This window comes from Peromyscus maniculatus, chromosome 5, assembly GCF_049852395.1.
Source record: "Peromyscus maniculatus bairdii isolate BWxNUB_F1_BW_parent chromosome 5, HU_Pman_BW_mat_3.1, whole genome shotgun sequence".
Taxonomy (NCBI): Eukaryota; Metazoa; Chordata; class Mammalia; order Rodentia; family Cricetidae; genus Peromyscus; species Peromyscus maniculatus.
In genome coordinates, this window is record NC_134856.1 from 92,441,471 (window position 1) to 92,464,808 (window position 23,338).

General features: G+C 40.8%; 2 protein-coding genes and 1 long non-coding RNA gene across 4 annotated transcripts in view; 2 read left to right on the forward strand and 1 right to left on the reverse strand.

The window, feature by feature from the left end:
- Positions 1-22,719, reverse strand: LOC143273394 (uncharacterized). Its single transcript, XR_013051482.1, has 3 exons — positions 22,554-22,719; positions 19,437-19,507; positions 1-1,683 (listed from the first exon to the last, which is right to left on the reverse strand). It is a non-coding gene; the product is annotated as an uncharacterized LOC143273394 (long non-coding RNA).
- Positions 3,296-8,889, forward strand: LOC102919018 (isopentenyl-diphosphate delta-isomerase 2-like). Its single transcript, XM_006987849.3, has 4 exons — positions 3,296-5,449; positions 6,667-6,759; positions 8,257-8,387; positions 8,507-8,889. The coding sequence occupies exons 1-4, from the start codon at positions 5,269-5,271 to the stop codon at positions 8,822-8,824; spliced, it is 723 nt and encodes a 240-aa protein (XP_006987911.2). The 5' UTR covers positions 3,296-5,268; the 3' UTR covers positions 8,825-8,889.
- LOC143273393 (uncharacterized) overlaps positions 22,681-23,338 on the forward strand; it is an 11,625-nt gene continuing 10,967 nt past the window's right edge. Inside the window, exon 1 of one of the 2 annotated variants that reach the window (XM_076572877.1) lies at positions 22,681-22,862. The gene's annotated coding sequence lies outside the window, so the exon portion shown is untranslated. The remainder of the gene's footprint in view (positions 22,863-23,338) is intronic. The other variant, XM_076572876.1, reaches the window with a different exon arrangement.

A 23,338-nucleotide genomic window follows, 5' to 3' on the forward strand; every position in this document is an offset into this window, starting at 1 on the left:
TGTGTGTGTGTGTGTGTGTGTGTGTGTGTGTCCGTCCTTCATATATGCACCTCTTTGTCTAATCCTTTTAACTCAAATCTATTTACATTTCTTATTACTTGCTTTCAATTTTTATTGTCGTTTTATATCAGTTAGTATTTTTCCTACATGTATGTCTATGTACCACATGCCTCCAGTGCCTGTAGAGGCCAGAAAAGGGTATCATATCCCCTGGAACTAGAGTTACATACAGTTGTAGCCACAATATGGGGCCTGGAATCAAACCTAGATCTTCAAAAGAACAGCCAGTGCTCTTAAGCATCATTCTACCCCTAATTACTTGCTTTTCTTGATCTTGTATCCATGTCTTGCTCTATGTCCCATTGATAGCTCATGTCCTTTCTGTTGCTTCTTGTTCGTCTCCATATAATATAATATAATATAATATAATATAATATAATATAATATAATATAATATAATATAATATAATATAATATAATCATCTTTTCCCAGTAATCTCTTGATTTTTCTCACTCCCCTTCCTGCAGCTTCTATGGGCATTGTCATGGTTATTGACTGCCACTCTGAAAACTGCATCGCTGGGTCTTGCTCAGTGATAAAGTTCTAGCAAGGCGCTGAGTTCCCTGTCTGCACTGAAAAACAATATATATTACAGTCATGCAATCTCTTTTAAGAAAATTCTTTGAGGGCTGGAGAGATGGCTCAGAGGTTAAGAACACTGACTGCTTTTCCAGAGGTCCTGAGTTCAATTCCCAGCAACCACATGGTGGCTCACAACCATCTGTAATGAGATCTGGTACCCTCTTCTGGCCTGCAGTCATACATGCTGTATACATAATAAATAAATAATAAATCTAAAAAAAAGAAAAAGGAAATTCTTTGAGTTATTCAATCACAATCTCTCTTTTTCTTCTTCCTTCTATATCTTCTATGTCTTCTGACTTCTTTCCTTTCATTCTTTCTCTTTCATGATATGTGTTTTTGTGTTCTATATATCAGATCCTGATTCCTCAGAGAACCCAGTGACAACTTTCCCCCTACTAGACCCTGGAACACATTATAAAGGGATGCAGAATACTGATTGAATTTGCCTATAATGCTTTCTGTGCTTAATTTGGCAGAGTTGGTACTACAGATTGTGAGCCACCATGTGGTGCTGGGACCTGAACCTGGGTCTTCTCCAAAAGCAATAAGCTCTCTTGACAACTAAGCAATCTCTCCAGCCCCTATGCAATATTTTAAAATGTTTTTTTTTAATCATTTCATTGTTTTAAATGTAGGGCAATATAGCCTGCCAATAAATTTAACAATGTGCCATTTATGGATATTAGGTTCTTTGTTTTGTCCTTTTAAAAAATATTTATTTATTTTTATTTTATGTGTATCTGTGAGTGCCTAGGTGTCTGAATGTGTACCATATGCATGCAGTGCCCATAGAGGCCAGAAGGGAGCATCAGGTGTCCTGAACTGGATTTGCAGATGGTTGTGAGAAGCCACAAGGGTGCTAAGAACTGAACTTGGGTCCTCTGCAAAAGCAACAAGTGCATCCATCTCTCCAGCCCCCTGTTTTGTCTTGTTTTTGGCAGGCCTCACTATGTAGGCTAGGTTGGTCTTGAACTTCTGATCTTCCTGCTTCATCTTCTGGAGTATTGGAGGCACAGGTTTACACCACCACACCAGGCCTGTCAGTGATGAGAATGCTGAATGAATCACACGTGCTATATATAATATGAATCTTTCTGTCATCACTTACTAAATTATCTCACAGTATAGTTTCCTTACTGTTTTGAAGTATAGACATATGTTATTAATGTTTAATGTTGTTTATGGATAATATGAAAACATTATCTATAGTTTCAATTTTGTCACTGTTTGAGTCTATTACATGGACCCAAACACAGATACTTCATGAACTCTTGAAAATACTTCTTTTTGTAGGATATTGAGTTTTATCTACAAACATTTCTAACTTCCGTTCTGCTCTCTTCATTGTTTTTGTTGTACGTTTTTACTTTAAGTTGGGCATTCTTTTACAAACTGTTGGAGTGATAAAGCCCATTCATCAGCTAGAGGAATCATGAGTATGTTACTTTTGTTGTTGTTGTTTTTCAAGATAAGATTTCTTTGTGCAGCCTTGGCTGTCCTAGACTCTCTCTGTAGACCAGGTTGGCCTCAAACTCACAGAGATCTGCCTGCCTCTGCTTCCTGAGTGCTGAAATTAAAGGTGTGTGCCACCTCCGGCCGGCTGAGTATGCTACTTTTAAGTGCTGAGTATGTTACTTTTAAGTGAGGGTTAACTTTATGTGGGAACTTAATAGCACTATGCTCAGATGCAAATCAAATATTATTTGTGTGTCTGGGTAATGGTTAATGAAGATTGGCAACTTCAAATAAATAAATAAATTTTTAATAAATTCATAATCACCTATGAGACACACTTCTGGACAGCTCCTGGGCTGGAGTTCCAGACTGAATAAAAAGCAGAGGGGGCGTGCATGTGTGAGAAAGATACCTGAATACTAGCATTCATCTTTGTCTCTTTGTTATCTACAGTGATGTGACTAGCCACCTCAGTCTCCCATGTACACAGTTAAAGCCTTTCCTGCCATCATAGGTGGACTCCTCAAACTGTCAGCTAAAATAAACATTCTTTCCATAATTTGCTTTTGTTGGGTGTTTTCTCATAGAAACAAGAGAAGTAATTACCACAGTTTGTGAGGGAGTTTCCAGAAGAGATTAGCACTGAATTTATAGATTAAATAGGAGAGAATAGCCTGCCAAAGGGCTGGACATCATCTGTTCTTCAGAAAGCTTGAACAGAATAAAAGGGCAGAAGGGAGAATCCTGTGTCTCCACTGTACTGAGACTTTGGTCTCCTGCCCTCTGACTGGAGAATTATTCATACAGTAGGTTCCTTTATATTTAAATTATATATTTATGCTTTTCTATGATTTTCTACTATATCTTTACATTTTTTTTTCTAAAATAAGAATGTTTGATAACTTGGTGATATTAGGTCTGTCATATATTAGGAAGATAAAGTGTTATATTTTGGTTTTCTCTTTTTCTTTGTTCATGGCTTTCCTGACTTGCAGAAAGGTGGTTTAAACTTACTTATTAACCATTTAGTTGTGTCTTGAAATTTCTGCTATTATTGTTGTATCTAAAAAGGCTTTCCTAACAAAATATCGCATACCCTGCTCATGCATGTATTTTTCTAGTTCTTTTATGCATTCACTTTTTATAATTTAACTTTAAATTCATTAGGATATATTTAATAGAACATTAGAGGCAAGAATATAACTTTATTACTTTCAAAAATGTATCAGTTATATCATCAAATCTCAAATAATTAATCTTTCCCTATCTATTTGGGATGCTATCTAATCCTACACTATAAATGTTAAGCCTAAATTGTTAACCCCCTTTTAAGGGGTAAATTTGTGTTTTAAAAAAAAGGTATTTGTGTTAAAATAATTTTCTATGATCATCTACTTCACAAAGTAAATCATCTAGTAATAGAAAATGGTTTGTTATGTCCCACAGCACTATAGTGTGATCTGCCCAGTTGTAAAAGTGAGTAATGCCTAGAACATTCTTTTAGGAGTTAAATAATAAGCATGAAAGAAAATAGATAGCTGAACAAGCAGGGCATAGTGAAAAGACAAGACACAGAGAGTTTGGGATGTGTTTATTTTTATAAAAAACACTAAGAACTGCAGACATCCTAACTGTTGTCCTTGCACACTTAAAGGTATGAGTGGTTCATAGTTGAGCTGGAGCATCACTACACATTTTCCAATATCCAGGAGTGGTTAGTGTGTGTCCTTTCTCTCTAGGAACTCTCTCACTGATCAAGTCATGTATGTATTTGTTAAATTTTTCTTCTGTTTTTTTCCCTAACCCATATTCAGAAGTCCAGTTAAGCAGCTTCTTTGCTGAGACAGTGAGACAATAAGCAATGCCCTGAAACAATGAGCTCATGAAGATAAGTGGCAGAAATGAGAAAATGTCTCTAATTTCACTGTTCACTTCTTATTAACCTATTAGCTGTATATGATGATGGGTGTGGTGATACAGCGTGTGTCCCCCAATCTATTGTGCACCCTAATAAAGCTTATCTGAGCATCAGAGGAAAAAGCCAGCCACTATATTAAACATAGAAGTCAGGCAATGGTAGCACACACCTTTTATTCTAGCATTCAGGAGGCAGAAATCCATCTGGATTTCTGAGTTCAAGGCCACACTGGGGAACAAAGCCAGGCATGGTGACACATGCCTTTAACCCCAGCACTAACCATAGAGGTCTGGAGGTCTGTACAGACAGACAAGAAATGATGTAGGTGGGCGGAGAGAAGTGAGATGCAGAACAGAAAGGCATATAGGCGTGGGTATACAGGAAGTAGTTCTCTTTGGCTGAGGATTTCCAAGTAGTGAGAACATGGCTGGTTTCTTTCTGCTTTTCTTTTCTTTTCTTTTTCTTTCTGCTTTTCTTTTCTCTTTCTGCTTTTCTTATCTCTCAGTTTTTACCCTAATGTCTGGTTCTGAATTTTTTTATTAATAAGACTGTTTAGCAATGTCTTACAAATGGGTCTCATTATGACATTTTCATACATAAGGAATTGACCATATTTATCTCCCTCTTCACATTTCTTTAAAGAGGGTGAAGGCCAGGCATAAGGACCCATGCCAGTCATATCAGTACTTATAATGCTTTTGCTGAAAGATAGTGAGTTTAACTGAGCCTAACCTGGGCTAACTAGCAAAACTGTCTTGAACGCACAAACAAGAGGAAAAGGATGATGGAAAGATTTGGTGAAAATAAATGTTACTGACAATATGTTCTTAGAGAATCTGTTTGACACTAAGCAGGATGCACCAGCCTTTCTGTGGGTGAACACAACTTTCTAGAAAGGCTATAGAATGTCTCCACGTCTGTTCAAACCTTCAGGCCATTGTTTAAAAATGTTACAAGCAGCATTACCTGTACTTTTCATCAGCATTTATTCCTTTTGTGGGGGTTTACTTTTGAATCTTCTTTGAAAAGACTCTAGGGAGCATGAGGGCTATGTTCTCACTCAGAAAGTCATCAAGACCTTCTGTCCAAGAGGTACAACTGGAAGCACATTATGCCCCTGTTGTAGCTAACAAAGGTGCTGCATCAGTGTATAGTAATTTTGTCGCTGAGAGATGAAGGCATGTGATGACCTTTGAGGTGTTTAGTAACAAACAGCAAGAAATGAGATGATGATATTCTTCATGCAAAGATGAAACTGTATGTGTCCATTTCATGTCAGATCACAGACATGTCTGATGCCACTGTTGACTGGATTGATGGACACCAGCTACAGCGTTTAGATCAAATGCTGATTGTTGTTGATGAAAATGACAAGGTCATTGGTGCAGACACCAAGAGGAACTGTCATCAGAATGAAAACGTCGAGAAAGGTAGCACAATAGTTTTGCTTTGTCTACTGTGCAATAATCATTCATTCATTCATTCATTCATTCTCTTTTTCTCTCTCTTCTTCTCTCCTTTCTTCCCTCCTTATTTGATAAAGAAACAGAAGAGAAAAATGTGGGTTTTCCCATAAAAAGAGTACACAGTCTTCAGGAGTGGATTTTGAGAAACTCACTTAGACAGAATTATCTGTTTAACCAACCACTGTCAGAATCCGGAAACTTGCAACCCTGTGGGCAGCTGTGCACTTCCCTCTGAAATCCCATGGGACAGGAATCCCGAGAGGTTCAAAAGGAGTTCCCCATTCTGATGTTCAATCAGATCTCTTAAGCCCCATCACCCCTCGGGAGGTGTTAGATTATTTAGGTGTTTTTTGTCTGTCTATATATCTGTCTGTTTGTTAAGACAGTCCTATTGTGTGGCCCTGGCTGGTCTGGAACTTGCTAGAAAAATCAGGCTGATCTCAAACTCATAGATCTGCCTCCAGAGTGCTGGGAACAATGATATGCATCACCAAGGCCAGCTCAACCTGCCAATCTCATCCAGCTCTCCTCATCCCTCTGATTTCTTCTCACTAGACATTTCCACTCACCTACACCTATTCTGCCACTAGGCTATAAGTGCCCACTTGTCCATTTTATACTCAGAGTTGATCCCAAATCTATACTGAGGTCTCTTTTCTCCCTATTACAATAGTCCTGAATAAAATCTTTTTGTCCTGATTTTGCCTCACTACCATCTAGACCTGATTTCCCCTAACAAGTTTAAAATATTTGTCTCGAGTTTTAATTTGTCTAATAAGTTTAATTAGCTACAGGCTATAAAACATCACTTTTGGTAACCATGGTCCTACGAAGCATACCACTGCTATAAGCATCCATTTTTCTTTTACAACACAGACTGAAGACAGAGTGCAGGCAATCATCCTGTGGCTGTGCTGCGTGCTCACACTCAGACCTTTGCATTTGCAACTATACTGGGTGCTCACACTCAGACCTTTGCACTTGCAACCATCCTGTGACTGCTGGGTGCTCACACTCAGACCTTTGCATTTGCAACCATCCTGTGGCTGTGCTGGGTGCTCACACTTGGACCTTTGCATTTGCAACCATCCTGTGACTGCTGGGTGCTCACACTCGGACCTTTGCATTTGCAACCATCTTGTGGTTGTGCTGGGTGCTCACATTGGACGTTTACATTTCAGGGCTGCTCCACCGAGCCTTCAGTGTTGTTCTGTTTAACTCAGAGAAGAAGGTTCTGATTCAGCGCCGAGCAGACACGAAACTTACTTTCCCGGGTGAGTTCATCATGACTCAAAGAGAGCAGGTCCATGTGATGTGATCGGGAGAAATATGTGACACAAGTTACCTGACTATACTTGACAGCTTTCTGAAGGAACTAGTCAGACACATGCTTGTCAGCCTGTGTTGCTCCAAGGTGCTGGGTTAGCATGTCTTGTTTGATCTGCTTCTTTAACTGGGATCCGTAAGAGTGTCTAGCTTGTTTGTTTCCCCCTGTTTACCTGTTGTTTTGTGTGAAATGAAAGCCTATTTACTTATTTAGTCCCAGGGGTTAAACCCAGGGGCAAGCACACCACCATTTGCCCACACTCTGGGCCCTTTGTTTTCACTTTTATTTTGAGACAGGTAATTGCCTTTGGATTTGTAATCCTTCCATCTCAACTTCCTGAATAGCTGAATACTCTCTTCCCACACCAGGTCCAGCAACAACGCTGTTTAAATGCAGAAGAATTTACTGGTCTAAGAATCTGAAGGACTATGATAAGCAACATTTAGCATAAAGATTAGGAGATAAAAATAAAACAATACCTGGACTGAGGGATATCTTTTCACAGACCTGCCATTTCTGATTGTCACACAATCCAGGAGTTAGTCATCCATCACACAGATCCCCTGGAGCTGGAGTGTAGAGACCCACAGAAGTTTCCTAGTAGGAACTTACTCAGGGTCTGAGAATCTAAGCTTGCTTTACCCAGCAGGGCTGCATAAGGGGATGATTTGACCATGGGCATGTTTACCACATGTTTGGAAGGGTCTACATTTGGCTGTGTGGTGTGCTTTGATCTAGCAAGGGGGAGGTCTTTTGCCCTGCCCCTGGGCATTATTATAAAAAGCCTTTTGAATAAATGGAAAGGCCGTTGGGTATTGACCGAGGTCCTCACAAAGCTGTCCTATGTTTCTGTCTTTCTCCTCTTTGCTAATCTATCTAATATTTTCTGATCCTACTCTCCTCCTCATAGGAACCCTTGAAAGGGTAGGAGCTGACCTTCCACACTAGAGTTACAGGCATTTGTGAACTGCCTCATGTGGGTGCTGGGAACTGAACTCAGATCCTCTGTAAGAGCAATAAGTGCTCTTAACCACTGAGCTATCTCTCCAGCTAATAGCTCAACACTATCAAGTGAGGCCTCCGCTTCCTCGCACCACCTGGAAACCAATCCAGGCTGTCCATAGCGCTTAGCTCTTCCTGCTGTCAGGTGGCATTTCTGGGCCTTTGCACAAACCTCCACGAGAACCGCTCCCTGTCCTGAGACTCACTTAGTGCAACAAGTGTGTGGGCAAACTTTGCTTCTGCAGGAGGGGCAGGGGAGCAGTCAGAGCTGCTGGTTCTTCAGAGTACATCCCACAGCTCTGGGAGCAGGGACTCAGGCTCTGTCTGCCTTTCTCATCTGCCATGTCTTGATGGGCTTCCCTGTGAGGGCTGCAGGTCTGTTTCATCTATTCTATCTCCAGGAATAAATAAGAGGATTGTTCCTCGTGTGTGTTCTTTCTAGGGCACTTTACTGACTCCTTTTCCAGTCATCCACTAAGTAATCCTGAAGAATTGGAAGAGAAAGATGCCTTGGGTGTGAGGAGGGCAGCCCTGAGACGTCTGCAGGCTGAGCTGGGCATCCCCGAGGACCAGGTACCAATGTCTGCCCAGTAACAGTTGTGGCAGCAGAAATCCAAGGAACTTGCTTCATTTCTATGTATATTCCGTATTTTACACCAATTTTGTTCATATTGCATCAATTTCTGCCACAGGTTTCTCTAGAGGACATCGTGTTTATGACAAGATATCATTATAAGGCGAAATCAGACGTGGTCTGGGGAGAACATGAAGTCTGTTACCTTCTGCTTATCAGGAAGGACGTCACTATCAGCACAGATCCCAGTGAAATCAGCAGCTTTGACTACCTGACCCGGGAGGAACTGGAAGGGCTCCTGGAGAGAGGGGCCCGGGGAGAAGTGAAAGTCACTCCCTGGCTGAGAATCATTGCGGAGAGGTTCCTGTACGGGTGGTGGCCTTACTTGGATGAAGTGACCCAGTTTGTAGAGCTTGATAAGATACACCGAGTGTGAGAAGCAGGAAATCAAGCACTGGCCGTGAGGGTGCCCCAGGCAGGAGCTGCACTCAGAGGCACACCCAGGACGCCATTGTGTTCTTGAGTTCCATAAATCCATAAATCCTTCTTTAACTCTCAATCTTTGTTGTTTCTTTCTTGACACAGAGCCATGTGTCCTAGGCAGGCCTCAAATGTGTAGTTAAGGATGACTTTGAATTTCTGATCCTCCTGCCTCCACCTCCCTTGGTCCTTGGATTACAGGCCTACAGCTATACAACCACTCTGTGTGGCTGGAGACTGAACCCAAGGTTCTATGTGTGCGAGGCAAACACTTTCCAACAACTACATCCCCACCCCATGTCTTCTTACTCTTTCTCCAGGTGCTTCATTTCTTTATTTGTTTTTTATCTGCCTTGGTACAGGGAAGAAATGTATTGTTTTCCCCAAATGTAATTTCTAATTTTTGAACGTTTATTTTAGAAATAGGAGAACTAAATGAGAGACAGTCCCCCACACATAGAGATGTCGTCACTGTAGTAACTACAGTTGCACAAACACCAGAGGCAGCCCTTGGGTGGGGTGCCAGTCTTCTCAATGGCCCCAGGCTGTGTGTGGAGAAAACCACAAGGACACTAAATCCAGCAAAATCTGTTAAGCACCAGAATTTGAAAGACTGATTACCTGGATTATACTTCTCTGTCCTGCTCTGGCTTGCACAGCTGGAAACCTGTCCCCTGGGAGCCCCTGTCCTCGCAGCTGTGCTCAGTAGCTGTACTGTGCAGAGAGGCACACACGCAAACTCGGTTGGGTAGATGGGTGAGCAATCATTTAAACACATGAGATTTTAAAGTAGTTTATGTCGCAAGCCGTACTTTGATTTACTCAAAAGAACACTTCAAACTCTAATTTCTAGCTAGCTGGGTTTTGTTTTGTTTCTTATGGAGGGAGGAAAGAGCACCATTCTTGAAAAAAAAATGGATACTTCACATCTTCTTAAATTAAATCCCATATTAGAAAAGCAATTTGGTTTTGGTTTAATTTGGTTTAGCTTGTTTGTTTGTTGTTTGTTTGAAATAGGGGCTCACTGTGTAGCCCAGGTTGGCCCAGAACTCAAAAACCCTCCTTCCCCAACCTCTCAGTCTTTCAACCTACCATGCTTGGCCACCATGGTATATATTTTTAAGTCCGTCCCTCAGCACACACAGGCCATTGGTCCACCCTGTATATACACTAAATCTCTTGTACATCATTGTCACCCAACAGTGAAACACTTGTGGAAGGACAACTGTTCGGTTCATGATTTCAAAGGGTCACCGTCGGTTATGGAGAGGAAGGTAAAGCAGTGAGGACATGAGCTTGCTCACATGACACCGATGAAGTAGAGAAAAGAGGGTCAGAACCAGAGGGCAAGGCTCAGGCCAATGCTGAGGCCATGCCCTCATATGCCGGAATGAAGTGGTCACAAGAGCGGGCAGCTGAGGGAGAGGTGGAACGGGTGCTTGAGCCTGGGAAGCATGGAGTTCAACAGAATCCAACATGACATTTACCGTGGGACTTCGTTGTCACAAAGATGTCACTCTTCACCCTGGAGCCACAAGAGTAGGCTAGAGTAGTGTGTGTGCTGGATCCCAGACTTGTTTACCAACCCGAACCCTCCAAGGACCAAAATGCTTTAAATTTTCTGCTCTGCTACCCAAATTTTTTTTCTCCATTCATTCTTTCTGTTACAAGGAGGTGATATTGGGTGTGTTAGTTGGCATTCCCATTCCACCTTAAAAACACTAAATTTATTACATTTAGAGAGAGAGAGAGAGAGAGAGAGAGAGAGAGAGAGAGAGAGAGAGAGAGAGAGAGAGAGAGAGTTGCACATGTGTCACGGTGTAGATATGGAGATCAGAGAATAACCTGCCAGAGTAGGTGTTCTCCTTCTACCCTGTGTGGTACTGGGAATCAAACCCAGGTCATCACTCTTGGTGGTAAGTACCTTCACCACTGAGCCATCTTGCTTGCCCCAGATTCTGCTTTTTACCTTAGAACATATAGACACCATGACATTTTCAACTGAGTATCCATATGGCACAAACATCTGTGATTAGAGATTCTGTAGGCGCAGCAGCCTGGAGGATACCTGAAATAGGAACGGATTCCAAGACTGGGTAGCACGACCCTGAGAATAACACAGCTCGTGGCAGACAGCATTGAGTAAGCACTGTGTTATGACCTCCAGCATTCTCGGCTCCCTCACCAATTGTTACACGCCGTTCATCCTTTAGATCAGAACAAAGAGAAATACAACATACCTAGACATAAAGGCTCAGAAGAGTAAATGTTATTGTTCTCCACTAAAACATTTTTTCCCCTCCATATAAAGCAACCGCAGTCAAACTTGCAGCATGCTTTTTATATGTGCAGCTTGGAGGCATTACCCTGAGATTTACTTAGAAAAAAAAAACCAGCATGGAAGTACAGCTAATGGGTTCAAGGAAAGCAGAAGAAATAAGAGACTTAGCTGTCCAGGCATTTATGGCTACTTCAAGGCTCCATTAATTAAATCAATGCAGTATTCATCTCAGGCTGGATAACCAGAATACTGAAACAAAACAACAATTCGGGCCACTGATCGGTTGACGTTATAAAGGTAAGGAGTGATCACTAGATGTGGTTGGTTGGTTGGTTTTGCCATGCTGGAGATCAAACCCAGAGCTTCACACAAGCACAACAAACACTCTGCCAACTTCTTTATACCCCATGCCTGTGTCGTCCAATTACAACCCTCTTTTTCACTGCATTTCTTACCGTTGAGACCAGGCTATTTTTACTCTCAATTACTCCGTATTGTGCAAAACAATGGTTTTCAGACAATGCCTTCAGACAGAGACTCCATTTTACAAGCAGCCTTCGTCTCCATTTGGAAGATGGAAGATGAAGGCACTTGGGTGAGTAAGTGAATGGTGCCACCTGCTCAACACCACCCATGTGCCCAGACACGCTGAAATGACCTATTCCTGGGAGCGGACAAGGTACCTAATAAGGACATTGGCGTGAGTTGAGACTGCAGGGGAACATGGGGATATTAAAATAATATCAGGGAAAACAGACCCAAGAAGTTATTGGACACACCAGGCCAAGGAAAGGGTGTAACTCCTGTTAAAAGGTGGACACCTAGCACTGTAAGGGTAATATATTAGCCCTACTGACCTGTCACCTGACCACCCAGTGTACATCCAAGACTGAGCTACAGTTCCCCCTGTTGTGAGGGCTTCAGCCTACCTTGTTCCCTACTGTTAACTCCACCTTCTTAAATGCCCTCTGCCCATCCTCCTCTTTGCTCATCTGCTATTTGTCTTCTCACACACTCATCTGGGCTTAGTCCTGCCTTTTGCCTCTACAGCTGGACAACCGACTTCAAATAAGGTAAGGGTTCCAGGTAAGCAAACAGTCGTGACGAAAACAAAGTTCCCAAAGGGACATAGTGTCAGCCTCATTTGTAGCATTGTTAAAAACTAAGATTAGCACTGTCACTCAGGGATATACCAAGGGAAAATCTAAGCATCCTAAATAATCAAAATGTCAAATTACAAAAAGACTTAAGAAGCATACAGCGTGAGAGAAATGTTCAGTCCTTGGGCTATTTAATTGTCAATGCAGTTGGAGATGCCATCCAACATTTTTGAAGTCCATATAGATGTGTTCTGTGCTCAGAGCTGACACATGATGTGAGAAATGTGAATCTAAGCGTACATCTGAAATTTTGCAGTGCAGTGACTGGCTGGAATTATCCTCATAGTCTTTTTCCTCTAGTTAAAATTGAATCTTTAAAAACTGTTTGTTTGTTTGTTTGTTTGTTTGGTGTGTGTGTGTATGTATGTGTGTGTGTGTGTGTGTGTGTGTGTGTGTGTGTGTGTGTCTGTGTCTGTGTCTGTGTGTCTGTGCCTGCATGGATGTCTGTACACCACATGTGTGTGCTCGCCGAGGCCAGTAAAAGAAGGTGATCCAGTGGAACCGGAGTTACAGGGGGTTGTGAGGTGCCTGAAGTCGGTTCTGAACCCTACTGTACCCAGGGTCCTCTGCAAGAATAGCAATTGCGGGGCTGGAGAGATGGCTCAGCCGTTAAGAGCACTAACTGCTCTTCCAGAGGACCTGAGTTCAATACCCAGCAACAACCACCTGTAATAAGATCTGGTGCCCTCTTCTGGCCTTCAGGGATACATGCAGGCAGAACACTGTATAAATAATAAATAAATAAATCTTAAAAAAAAAAATAGCAATTACTCTTGACTGCTAAGCCAACTCTCCATTCCTAAGAATGGAATCTTTGGTGTGATGTCTTTTTTTTTCTTTCAGTTGATGAAATCATTTGGTTTTTTCATATTTGGGGAAAGACCCTGTAACCAATTTTGAATTCTCAGTTATCATATTTAGAAGTCTCTTATATAACATATGTCATCTTTAATAGAGAACATTCCTGTGGTTTTTCCTTAACTGGTTTACAGAACACCAAGCACTTATTTTATAAAGAGACAATAGATACTTTCCAGAAAGGATAGACTTGAGAAGAAATCCAAAGCTTTAGATAATTTTAAGAAATTATTATTGTTATTTGTTTGCATAATAGGCTAAATTTTATAGATAGAATTAAACATTTGTCCATTAAAATGTAGTATAAGATTACTGTGTAATTGCTCCAATTAGGAATAATTCTTGTTTGTTTGTTTGCTGAGACAGGGTCTTAGGATGTAAACCAGGAGGTTTAGCTTTGGCATTTCTGCCTGCACCCGTTATAACAGTTGAGCCTACATGATGGAAATCACTTCCTGGAAGACAAGGCTGCATCTCGAGCAGGAGCAATTATCTCCCAAAAGTCAGTTTACCTGTCAAACAATAGGAACCATTTGTATGATCTTGCAAAACCAGAATTCATACAAGGATCCTGGAGATAACACCTTGACCAGAACTGCCCAGTTACACACACACACACACACACACACACACACACACACACACACACACACACACACACACACTGTTTCCAAGACAGAGTTTCTCTTGTGTGTAGCCTAGTCGTCCTGAAACTTGCTCTATAGACCAGGCTGGTCTTTAACTCAGAATCCACCTGCCTCTGCCTTCCAACTGCTAAAATTAAAGGCATTCACTGCCACACCCAGCTTCATATTTTATCTTTTAAAAGAAAATATTAGACAATGGAAAGATCCTCCATGCTCCTGGACTGACAGAAGTAAGATTGTAAAAAATGGCTATACTTCCAAAATTAATCTACAGATCTAATGCAATAAGAAACAAAACTCCAATGTAATATTTCGAAGATCTAGAAAAAGCAACCCAAGAATTCATATGGATACACAAAAGACCACAAATACTCAAAGCAACCCTCAGGAGTAAAAACACAGTGATGGCATCAGAATACTCTACGTCAAATTATACTATAGAGCTACAGTGATAAAGACAGCCTGGAAATGGCATAAAGACAGTTAGGAGAAAGCAACAGAGTAGAGGACCTGGAAATAAACTGATGAAGCTAAAGCCACCTAACTCTTGACAAAGGAGTCAAAAACAGGAAGTCGGGGAAAACAGCCTGTTCAACACATGGTGCTGACGAAACTGGATAGCCACCTGCAAAAGAATGAAAGTATGTCTTATCTTTTACTTTGTACAAAAGTCAATTAAAACCCTGTCAACGACCTTAATTTAAAACTGGAAATGCTGGAAATGTTAGAGAAAAACATAGAGATGACTTTTCAAGACACTGGGGTAGATAAGAGCTTTCTGAACAGAATTCCAGTAGCATAGGAGTTAGCCCCAAATGTCAACAGATGTACTACAGGAAATGTAAAATGTTTCTGCCCATCAAAGGAAACCATCAGTAGACCAGACTGCTGCTTCCCGAAAGGATGAATGTCTTTACCAACTACACTTCAGACAAGAAGCTAATATGCAGAATTTACAAAGAATGATATACATTAAATACCAAAGAAATAAAACTACCAATCAATACATAGTCTAAGAAAATTATTGGTGAAATTATTAAGGCCACTCCACATAGTTAAAAGGGAGGTTTATTTAGTGGCATAACTTACAAATGAAGGGATAGGTAGGTTGCAGGGTCTGGGAAAGACACAGCACAGTCTGGCGGTGTTCTCTGGAGAACTCTACTAGATCTACCTCCACCGTCCAGGGTCCAGGGACCAAGAGAGGTGGTGCATCCGGATCTCAGGTCTTCAGGGTTCTCTCTTGGCCCTGCCTTGTAGGCGTGACAGTTACCGAAATCTCAATGGGGGTTGGAACTTCCAGATCAAAGCTGGAATGGCTACCCACTACATCTCCCCATTTTGTCTAAATAAGAAGGTTCTAACCTAATACAAGACTACATACAAAGGAATGGTTGTCAAATATTGTCCAGGAATAAAGAGGGATAATGACCTAGATAAGATGGAACTACAATCAATGTGAACAGTATCAAGCAAGAAACACATACTAAAAATCCAGAGAAGTCTAGAGCGTAGGTAAATGGTATGTTACAAAGATCATTCCAAAAGGTGTCCTATCCTAAAGAACCTGAATCTAATACTTAATATGTTCTATCTAAGAATATATATATATATATATATATTAAGTTGTAACTATAACTGCTAGTCTTCAATCTCATCAAAGACCTGAGAAGGAATATAATGGTACCTGAGAAATGGTAGATGGATGCAAGCAACTTTTGGGAATCTTGCAAGAGTAGACCGAGACAGCTGGAAGCCTGGACAGTCACCTAATGTTTCTCAGCATTGTTGGCGCATTCATATAAGCTATAGGCCTAGAGTATCTGACAGACCATTTTCAGAAGCAGGAATTCTGAAAGATCATGTTACCCTGTCTTGGCAGAGTACAGTGGTTGCTTTCCTTATTGCATTAGATCTGTAGATTGTGTCCTGCTTGTCCAGAAAGGACAGCATTTGTACTGTCAGCAGTCGAGGCAAGGGCAGTTCTTTGCCCAATAGGCCATTTTGTGCCAAGAAGAAGACAAACTTCCAAATGGAAATGTCTTAGAAGCCCAACATTTTCTCAGGATAAATTGGTGCTGGCACGAGCAATTGTGTCTCACGTCAACAGAATTCTAAGTTATCTAAATGCCATATTCTCTAGGTCCATGAAGTGTTTGAAGATTACCTGTCCATCTGACCTATGTATCTGTAAATCTGGATAACCTAACTACCATAACTATAGAGATGACAAGCATAGGTGACTATAAATCTATAAGTCTTATCTACCTAAATAACCTAAGTACTAATGAACGTTTCATGTAAACAAGGTAAACAGTCTATAAGCAAACATACGGTAAAGGACGATGACTTCAAAATTGTGAAAATATACAAAATATTTATAACAGAGGTAGGAATGTATAGTGCGATATGCAATATGACAATAATCTTAAATATATATCAATATACAGAATATTCTAAACAGAAGTAGAACCTCCATACAGTATGACAGATACAAATTTACATTTGTATTAATATACAAATATTTCAAATAAGAGTAGAAATATATGTACATTATAACAAATATAGTTCTGTATTTGTATCAAACTCCAGCTACACAAAATAAATTGACAGTTTTCAAAAGGAGAAACAAAAATGGCCTATAACTATTCTCAAAATTGTTCAATATTACTGATCATTAGGGAAATGCTAGTTGAAACTACTTTGAGAGATTATCTCACCTTATTATATTTGGCTATCACCAAGAAATCTGACAAAACATGTTAGATAGAGAGAAAGAAGAACCCTAAATTCACTGCTGGTAGGAGAGCAAATTAATACAGCCATTTTGAAAATCAGTGTAGAGGCTCCTTTAAAATTCAAAAAATAGCCGGGCGGTGGTGGCGCACGCCTTTAATCCCAGCACTCGGGAGGCAGAGCCAGGCAGATCTCTGTGAGTTCGAGGCCAGCCTGGGCTACCAAGTGAGTTCCAGGAAAAGGCACAAAGCTACACAGAGAAACCCTGTCTTGAAAAACCAAAAAAACAAAAATCAAAAAATAAATCTTGGCACAGTGACATATACCTTTAATCCCAGCACTTGGAAGACAGAGTCAGACAGATCTCTGAATTAGAGGCCAACCTAGTCTATATAGTGAGTTTCAGGATATCTAAAACTTATGGAGAGACACTGTCTCAAACAGAAAAAATTAAAATAGAACTACTATATGACCCAATTTTCAACTCCAGGGCATATACCCAGGGAACTCTATATTCTACCATAGAGATATTTGCACATCCATGTTTATTGTTGTCTTATTTACAATATCAAGGAAATGGGACCAACATCAATGTCTACCAATGGATAAGTGGATAATGAAAATGTGGTACCTATGCAAATGGGATATTAGTCAGCTACAAAGGAAATTTTTTTTTCAGGAAAATGTATGGTTTTGGAAAGTATGATATTAAAAAAGTCACCCAAACTTGGAAAAAAATGTGTTGTCCCTCATATGTGGTTGCTAGACTATTTTATATATATATATTATATGTAAACATCTGTAAGTGTTGGTAGAGTATAAAATATAGAAAAGAGACAAAAAGGAGTAATATTGGATGATGAAGAAAGATGGGATGCACACTAATGGGTACATGAGTCATGACAGAGAATGCAGAGCTAATTGTTTCTCTAGTTTCAACTCTGTCACAATTGTTTTATTTTCTCTTGGGTGGATAACTGCATTAAAATATAGTTGATAAAACCGGGCGGTGGTGGCACATACCTTTAATCCCAGCATACGGGAGGCAGAGCCAGGCGAATCTCTGAGTTCGAGGCCTGCCTGGTCTACAGAGTGAGATCTAGGACCAGCACCAAAACTACACAGACAAAACTTGTCTCAAAAAAACAAAAACAAAAAACTCATATATATATTTGATAATGAAAGGGCAAAACCCTAAGTGAAGCTCCCTGGTTTCAGAACAGCCATTCTAATGTATAGAAGTTAACTGGGGCCGGGCGGTGGTGGCGCACGCCTTTAATCCCAGCACTCGGGAGGCAGAGCCAGGCGGATCTCTGTGAGTTCGAGGCCAGCCTGGGCTACCAAGTGAGTTCCAGGAAAGGCGCAAAGCTATACAGAGAAACCCTGTCTCAAAAAAACCAAAAAAAAAAAAAAGAAGTTAACTGGGATGCCTGGGACTTGGGACTGGTTAAGTGGATACTTCACTCCAGTTGTGTGACATTTTTATTTGTGAGTTCATTACAAAGTGATTTTTAAATTTAATTTTAAAAACTCATGTTACTACCCCACAGAAAGAGCTGAGGCCATCAGACATAACGTTTGTTTCCCTGACATGGTCACATTGATGAAATAGTCTCTCTTTTTTGTCTCTCCCCATAGGTCTCCTTGCTTGACAAGCAGGTGAGACAGACAGGCAAACTTTAATTAGTTAGGCTGCTGGATTTGGTTCTTTCCCCTTGAAACTGTAGTAACACTTGAAACTGTAGTAAACCGAAAAGAATTTTAGCTTAATTTAACAATTATAATTTAGATGAGTTTTCACTCATAAGCTAATTTGATGACCTATAAATGACATTAAAACCTAAACACATGCAGACAATGCATAAATTTGAATTGTTATACATAGATTTTTAAAATGTATTAAAAGGTGGGCAGTGGCTCCTGTGTTTAATCAGCACTTGAGGGTAAGAAGCCGGTGGATCTCTGTGAATTCAAGGCCAGAGCTATGTAGAGAGACCCTGTCTCAAAATCAAACCCAACAAACAAACAAACAAAATAGCAGATTTCATAGCTTTTATTTGGATTTCTCATTTGCCAGTTCTGAACTGATTATCTGATTTTTTTTTTACAGTGTTTAGCAGTTATTAACCTCAAATTTGTACGATGGAAAGTATGACTCCATACTAGTAAGACAGAAGACATTCTGACTTTCAAAGACCCTGAAGCCTTACAGGAAGCAGGAAGGGCACCCTGAATCTGGGCCACACATTCTGGTGGCAGCCTATTCAGAGGGCATGGCAGAAGAAAACTTGCCTCTTTTCCTGCTTATCCTCACTCTCACTGGCAAGCACCAGCTGTTGCTGAGGAAGTCCTTCATCAGTATCAGAACCAACTTCTGGACTCCAATGTGTACCAAAGACCAGCAGCTCTCCAGGAATGCTTTAGGCATGCTGCAACAGGTTGGAGTGCTGAGCCATCCAGTCTCATGGACTGAGAACCACTGGATTCTCGGCCTTTCTATGTGAAACAGCCTTGGCCAGTCTAGTAAATCTCTCTTTAATATTTTTGTTCATTCCATCAGTTCCAAGAGAATCTTAACTAATGCACCCTACTAAAACCTTAATTTATCATCAGTAAATTAAGAATGTTTCTGAGATGACTGTAGTGGCGCACACCTTTAATCCCAGCACTTGGGAGGTAGAGGCAGATGGATCTCTGTGAGTTTAAGGCCAGCCTGGGCTACAGAACAATTCCAGGAGGACAACCAAGGCTATTACACAGAGAAACCTTGTCTCAAAGAACCACCATATATGCATATATTCCTAAAAGGCTTGAGAGATGGCTCAGTAGTTAAGAGCCCTTGGTGTTCTCCCAGAGGACCTGGATTCAATTCCGAGCAAGCCTCACCTGATAGCTCACAGCCATCTGGTAACTCCAGTTCCAGAGGATCCAACACCCTCTTCTGGCTTCTGATGGTACTGCATACATGTGGTAAACAGACATACAAGCAGGCAAAACACTAATACACAAAATAAATTAATAAAAATGAATTTATTTAAAATAAATCTATATCAGACTAATAAGGATTTTAATATTTATTCAAGTTTGTATGCATAGTGTATGCCTACTTGTATACCATATGGACATAGGCATTTTTGAGGACAGAAGAGAGTATCATGTCCCTTGAAAAAGGAGTTACACGTGGGTGTGACCAGCATGATATGGGCACCGAGAACTGAACCTGGGTCTTCTGCAAAAACAGCAAGTGGTCTTAGCCACTGAGCCACCTCTCCAGCTCCACCAATATGGATTTTTAAAGTATGCGCCTTAGTCCTTTATTTAGCATAAAATAGTTTATGTTAATATTTTCTCCTTTAGAAACTGCTTTGAAAGAATGTTTATCAAAATATTTGTATATCACATTAAACACTGTAACTTAATGAAACTTTTATCTTATGATTCCAATGAATTTCATTTTCTATAAACATATAGCTTTTAAAGGTTTTATGGAACCTCCTAAATAGCATTTAAGTAGGTTTTTCATTTCATTTCATTTTATTTGTTTGTTTGTTTATTGGTTTTCCGAGAGCGGGTTTCTCTGTGTAATCTGGGCTGTCCTGGAATTCACTATGTAACCAGGCTGGCCTTGAAGTCAGAGATCATCTGCCTTGGCCTCGGAAGCCCTGAGGTTAAAGGCATGTACTAACACCGCTTGGTTAAATAGGTTTTTGAAACCTATTTATTTACCTTTATTTTGTGTGTCTAAGTGAGTGAATGCGTGTGTGTGTGTGTGTGTGTGTGTGTGTGTGTGTGTGTGTGTGTGTGTGTCCTGATGCCCTCAGAGACCAGAAGAAAGCATTGGGTCCCCGAATGCAGTTGCAGATGGCTGCCAGGTGGATGTGAAACCAAATCCAGGTGCTCTGTAAGAGCAGCAAGTGCTCTCAACTGCTGAACCACCTCCCCCCAACCCCATTTTATTAGATTGTTAAAAGTTCAGAGTGGGACTGGAGAGTTGGTTCAGGTTCAATCCCTAGACCCTCACAGTGGCTTAGAACCACTCTAATTCTTGGGGATCTGATGCCTTTTCCTGACCTCTGCAGGCACCAAACACACAGGTGGTACACTACATACTTGGACGCAAAACACTGGATGCGTACATACGTACGTGTACGTGTACGTGTGCGTGTGTGTGTGTGTGTGCGTGTGTGTGTGTGTGTGTGTGTGTGTGTGTGTGTGTGTGTGAGAGAGAGAGAGAGAGAGAGAGAGAGAGAGAGAGAGAGAGAGAGAGAGATGATGACTTGTAGGGTTAATTCTCCCCTAAAGCTTGTGGGTCCTGGTGATCCAATTCTGGTCATTAGGCTCCATATCAAGTGTCTTTAACCAGTAAGCCAGTGGTTCTCAACGTGTGGGTCATGGCCCCCGGGGAGGAGAAATGACCCTTTTACAGGGTCACCCAGAACCATCAAAACACACAGATATTTACATTATGGTTTATAAAAGTAGCAAAATTAAAGTTATGAGGTAACAATGAGAATAATTTTATGGTTGGTGTTCACCATAGCATGAGGAACTGTATTAAAGGGTCGTACCATTTGGAAGATTGAGAACATTGCACTAAATCCTCTCATCAGCAGCCCCCGGGCAACTTAAGAACCATTAAAGCACATTTACAATATGCACACATGCATATGAATTGTGCATATCAATATGTAATGAATATTTAAAAATTTATTTCATTGTAATAATAAATGAAAATTTTAAATGGCTATGGATTTTGTAAGAAAATGAAATAACGATTAAAAGTATACATTCCTGGGTCAGGCAGTATGTATCTGAAGAAGCAGCAATTATGACGATGCCCCCTGAAAAATCCATGTTTTGTTCCATCTGATGCTAAAATGCAACATGGATGAGAATTCAGGATTCTTTTTTGCTCAAGGAAATTTTTGTTTCAGTTTAAAAGAAAAGCACCTCATGGCAGGGAATGGAGAAGAGAAGAAGAAAGCACATTCCTTTTACCCATGGAGGTAGGACACAGGACAGACAAACAGCCACATGGAGGGGAGGAGAGCTTAGAAAAGGAGTAAGAATGTGAGGGAAAGCCTACAGAACAGACACAGAAAAAAAAGGAAAAGGTATGTTTTCTTCGTATTTCAGGAAAGTGAGCAGACATATGAACCAGTGTGGCTACACCATGTAAGATATTGTGCTAGAGAGAGGAGATTCTGAGAAGAGACAGTGCAGTCCCTTTATTAAAGGCACAATTATTCTGCCTCTAGCATGGCTAAAGGCAACTCTGCCTTCTAAGGGCGACCACCTGTCCAGGTTGACCCGGGTCCAACTGGAAATTTAGGTCTCTACCCAGAGACTCTGTTCCCTTGACCAGGGGAGTTCTTTTATGAAACAGCCTTTATTGCTATTATAACATTTCATCCTCTGAAGAGGTAACTGTAAAATCATTGAGGAACCAGATAAGGAGAAGAGCCTTCCAGTACTCTGGCAACTTTGGCCTCTGGCAAGGATAAAGCTGCCAAGAGTACCAAGGGAATTTCTGGCTTTAAGAGAGGCTACAAGATTTCTATCAGCAGTACTTACCAAATTCTAAATTCACCTCTGGCCAGAAGAACAGAAGCTAAGGAACCTGCAAGGTAACGTGCAAGCCACACTCACATGTAGATCAGTCCACTGACAGTCAGGGCAACTCAGCATCAATGCTTTAAGAAGGATCTTGGCATAAGACCCCGCAAATGTCAGCCATTGAGGTGACAGAGACCTAGCTTCACACTGTCACCTTCATCAGTCTCAGAAACACTCTTATTTGACTCAGGCCAAACTGGGGCTTCTGGCTTTGACACTGAAAAGAATTCTAGAAGTAGCCCACATAATAAGGCTATTTAAATAGGCTTGAGCAGGAGGAGATTGTCATTGCAGTGAAATCACTTGCTCACACCCTGCTGTCAGTCCCACCAGCTGAGCCCACCACCATACTGCGCCTAATCCTTTGAAAACCTGAGCAAAAATTACCTCTGTCTCTTTAAGTTGAGTCTTGGCGTTGATTTGCAAGGAGCCATGAGAGAACAACTCAAGAACTGTGGTGGCTTTTGGCTAGCTGCGATTGGCCCATGGCTCCGTGACCTCACAAGGAACCATTGTGAGGAAGGAGAGTGGCCCACCCATGTAAGGCACCTGCTGGGCCTGGATCTTGTCCTTATGCTACAGTGAAGCTGTTGGTTGGTTACAGAGGACTTGACTCAAGACTTCGGTCCTGAGAGCTTTGTTTTTTATTGTCTGTCTTTGAACTGAACATCTGTGATCACCACTGACCTGAACACAGTGAGTGTGCTTACCAGTGAGTTGGGTTTGTGACTAATTTTGACAGGTTATTATTTTAGATTTAGTTTGTCCATCTGTTTCACTTGACTTATTATCAACCATTTTCTATTATTATCTATCCATTTATCTTTGACATTTTGTATATTGATTTAGTTCTTTACCTTAGCTCTTGTTAGTATATATTAGCTGTAAAAGATAGGGAATTTGATTCTGGAGCATCCCCACCTGCTTTGTTACCTCCTGTAGCCTTTCTCTGTGGTTATAAATTCCCTATCATGGTAAGGGTCTTCTCCTGCCACCATGCCACTCATGAGACAAAACATGCTCTGGGGAATCTTGAGGGACAATTTCAAGGCCTCACAGTGTCATGGACAGGCTATCATCCTTTTGGTGCCCATAAATATGAGTTTAAGGAAAAACAACTATCATGAGTATAGAGATGAAGAGGTCTGCAGTAGTTGGAGTCATTAGAGAAT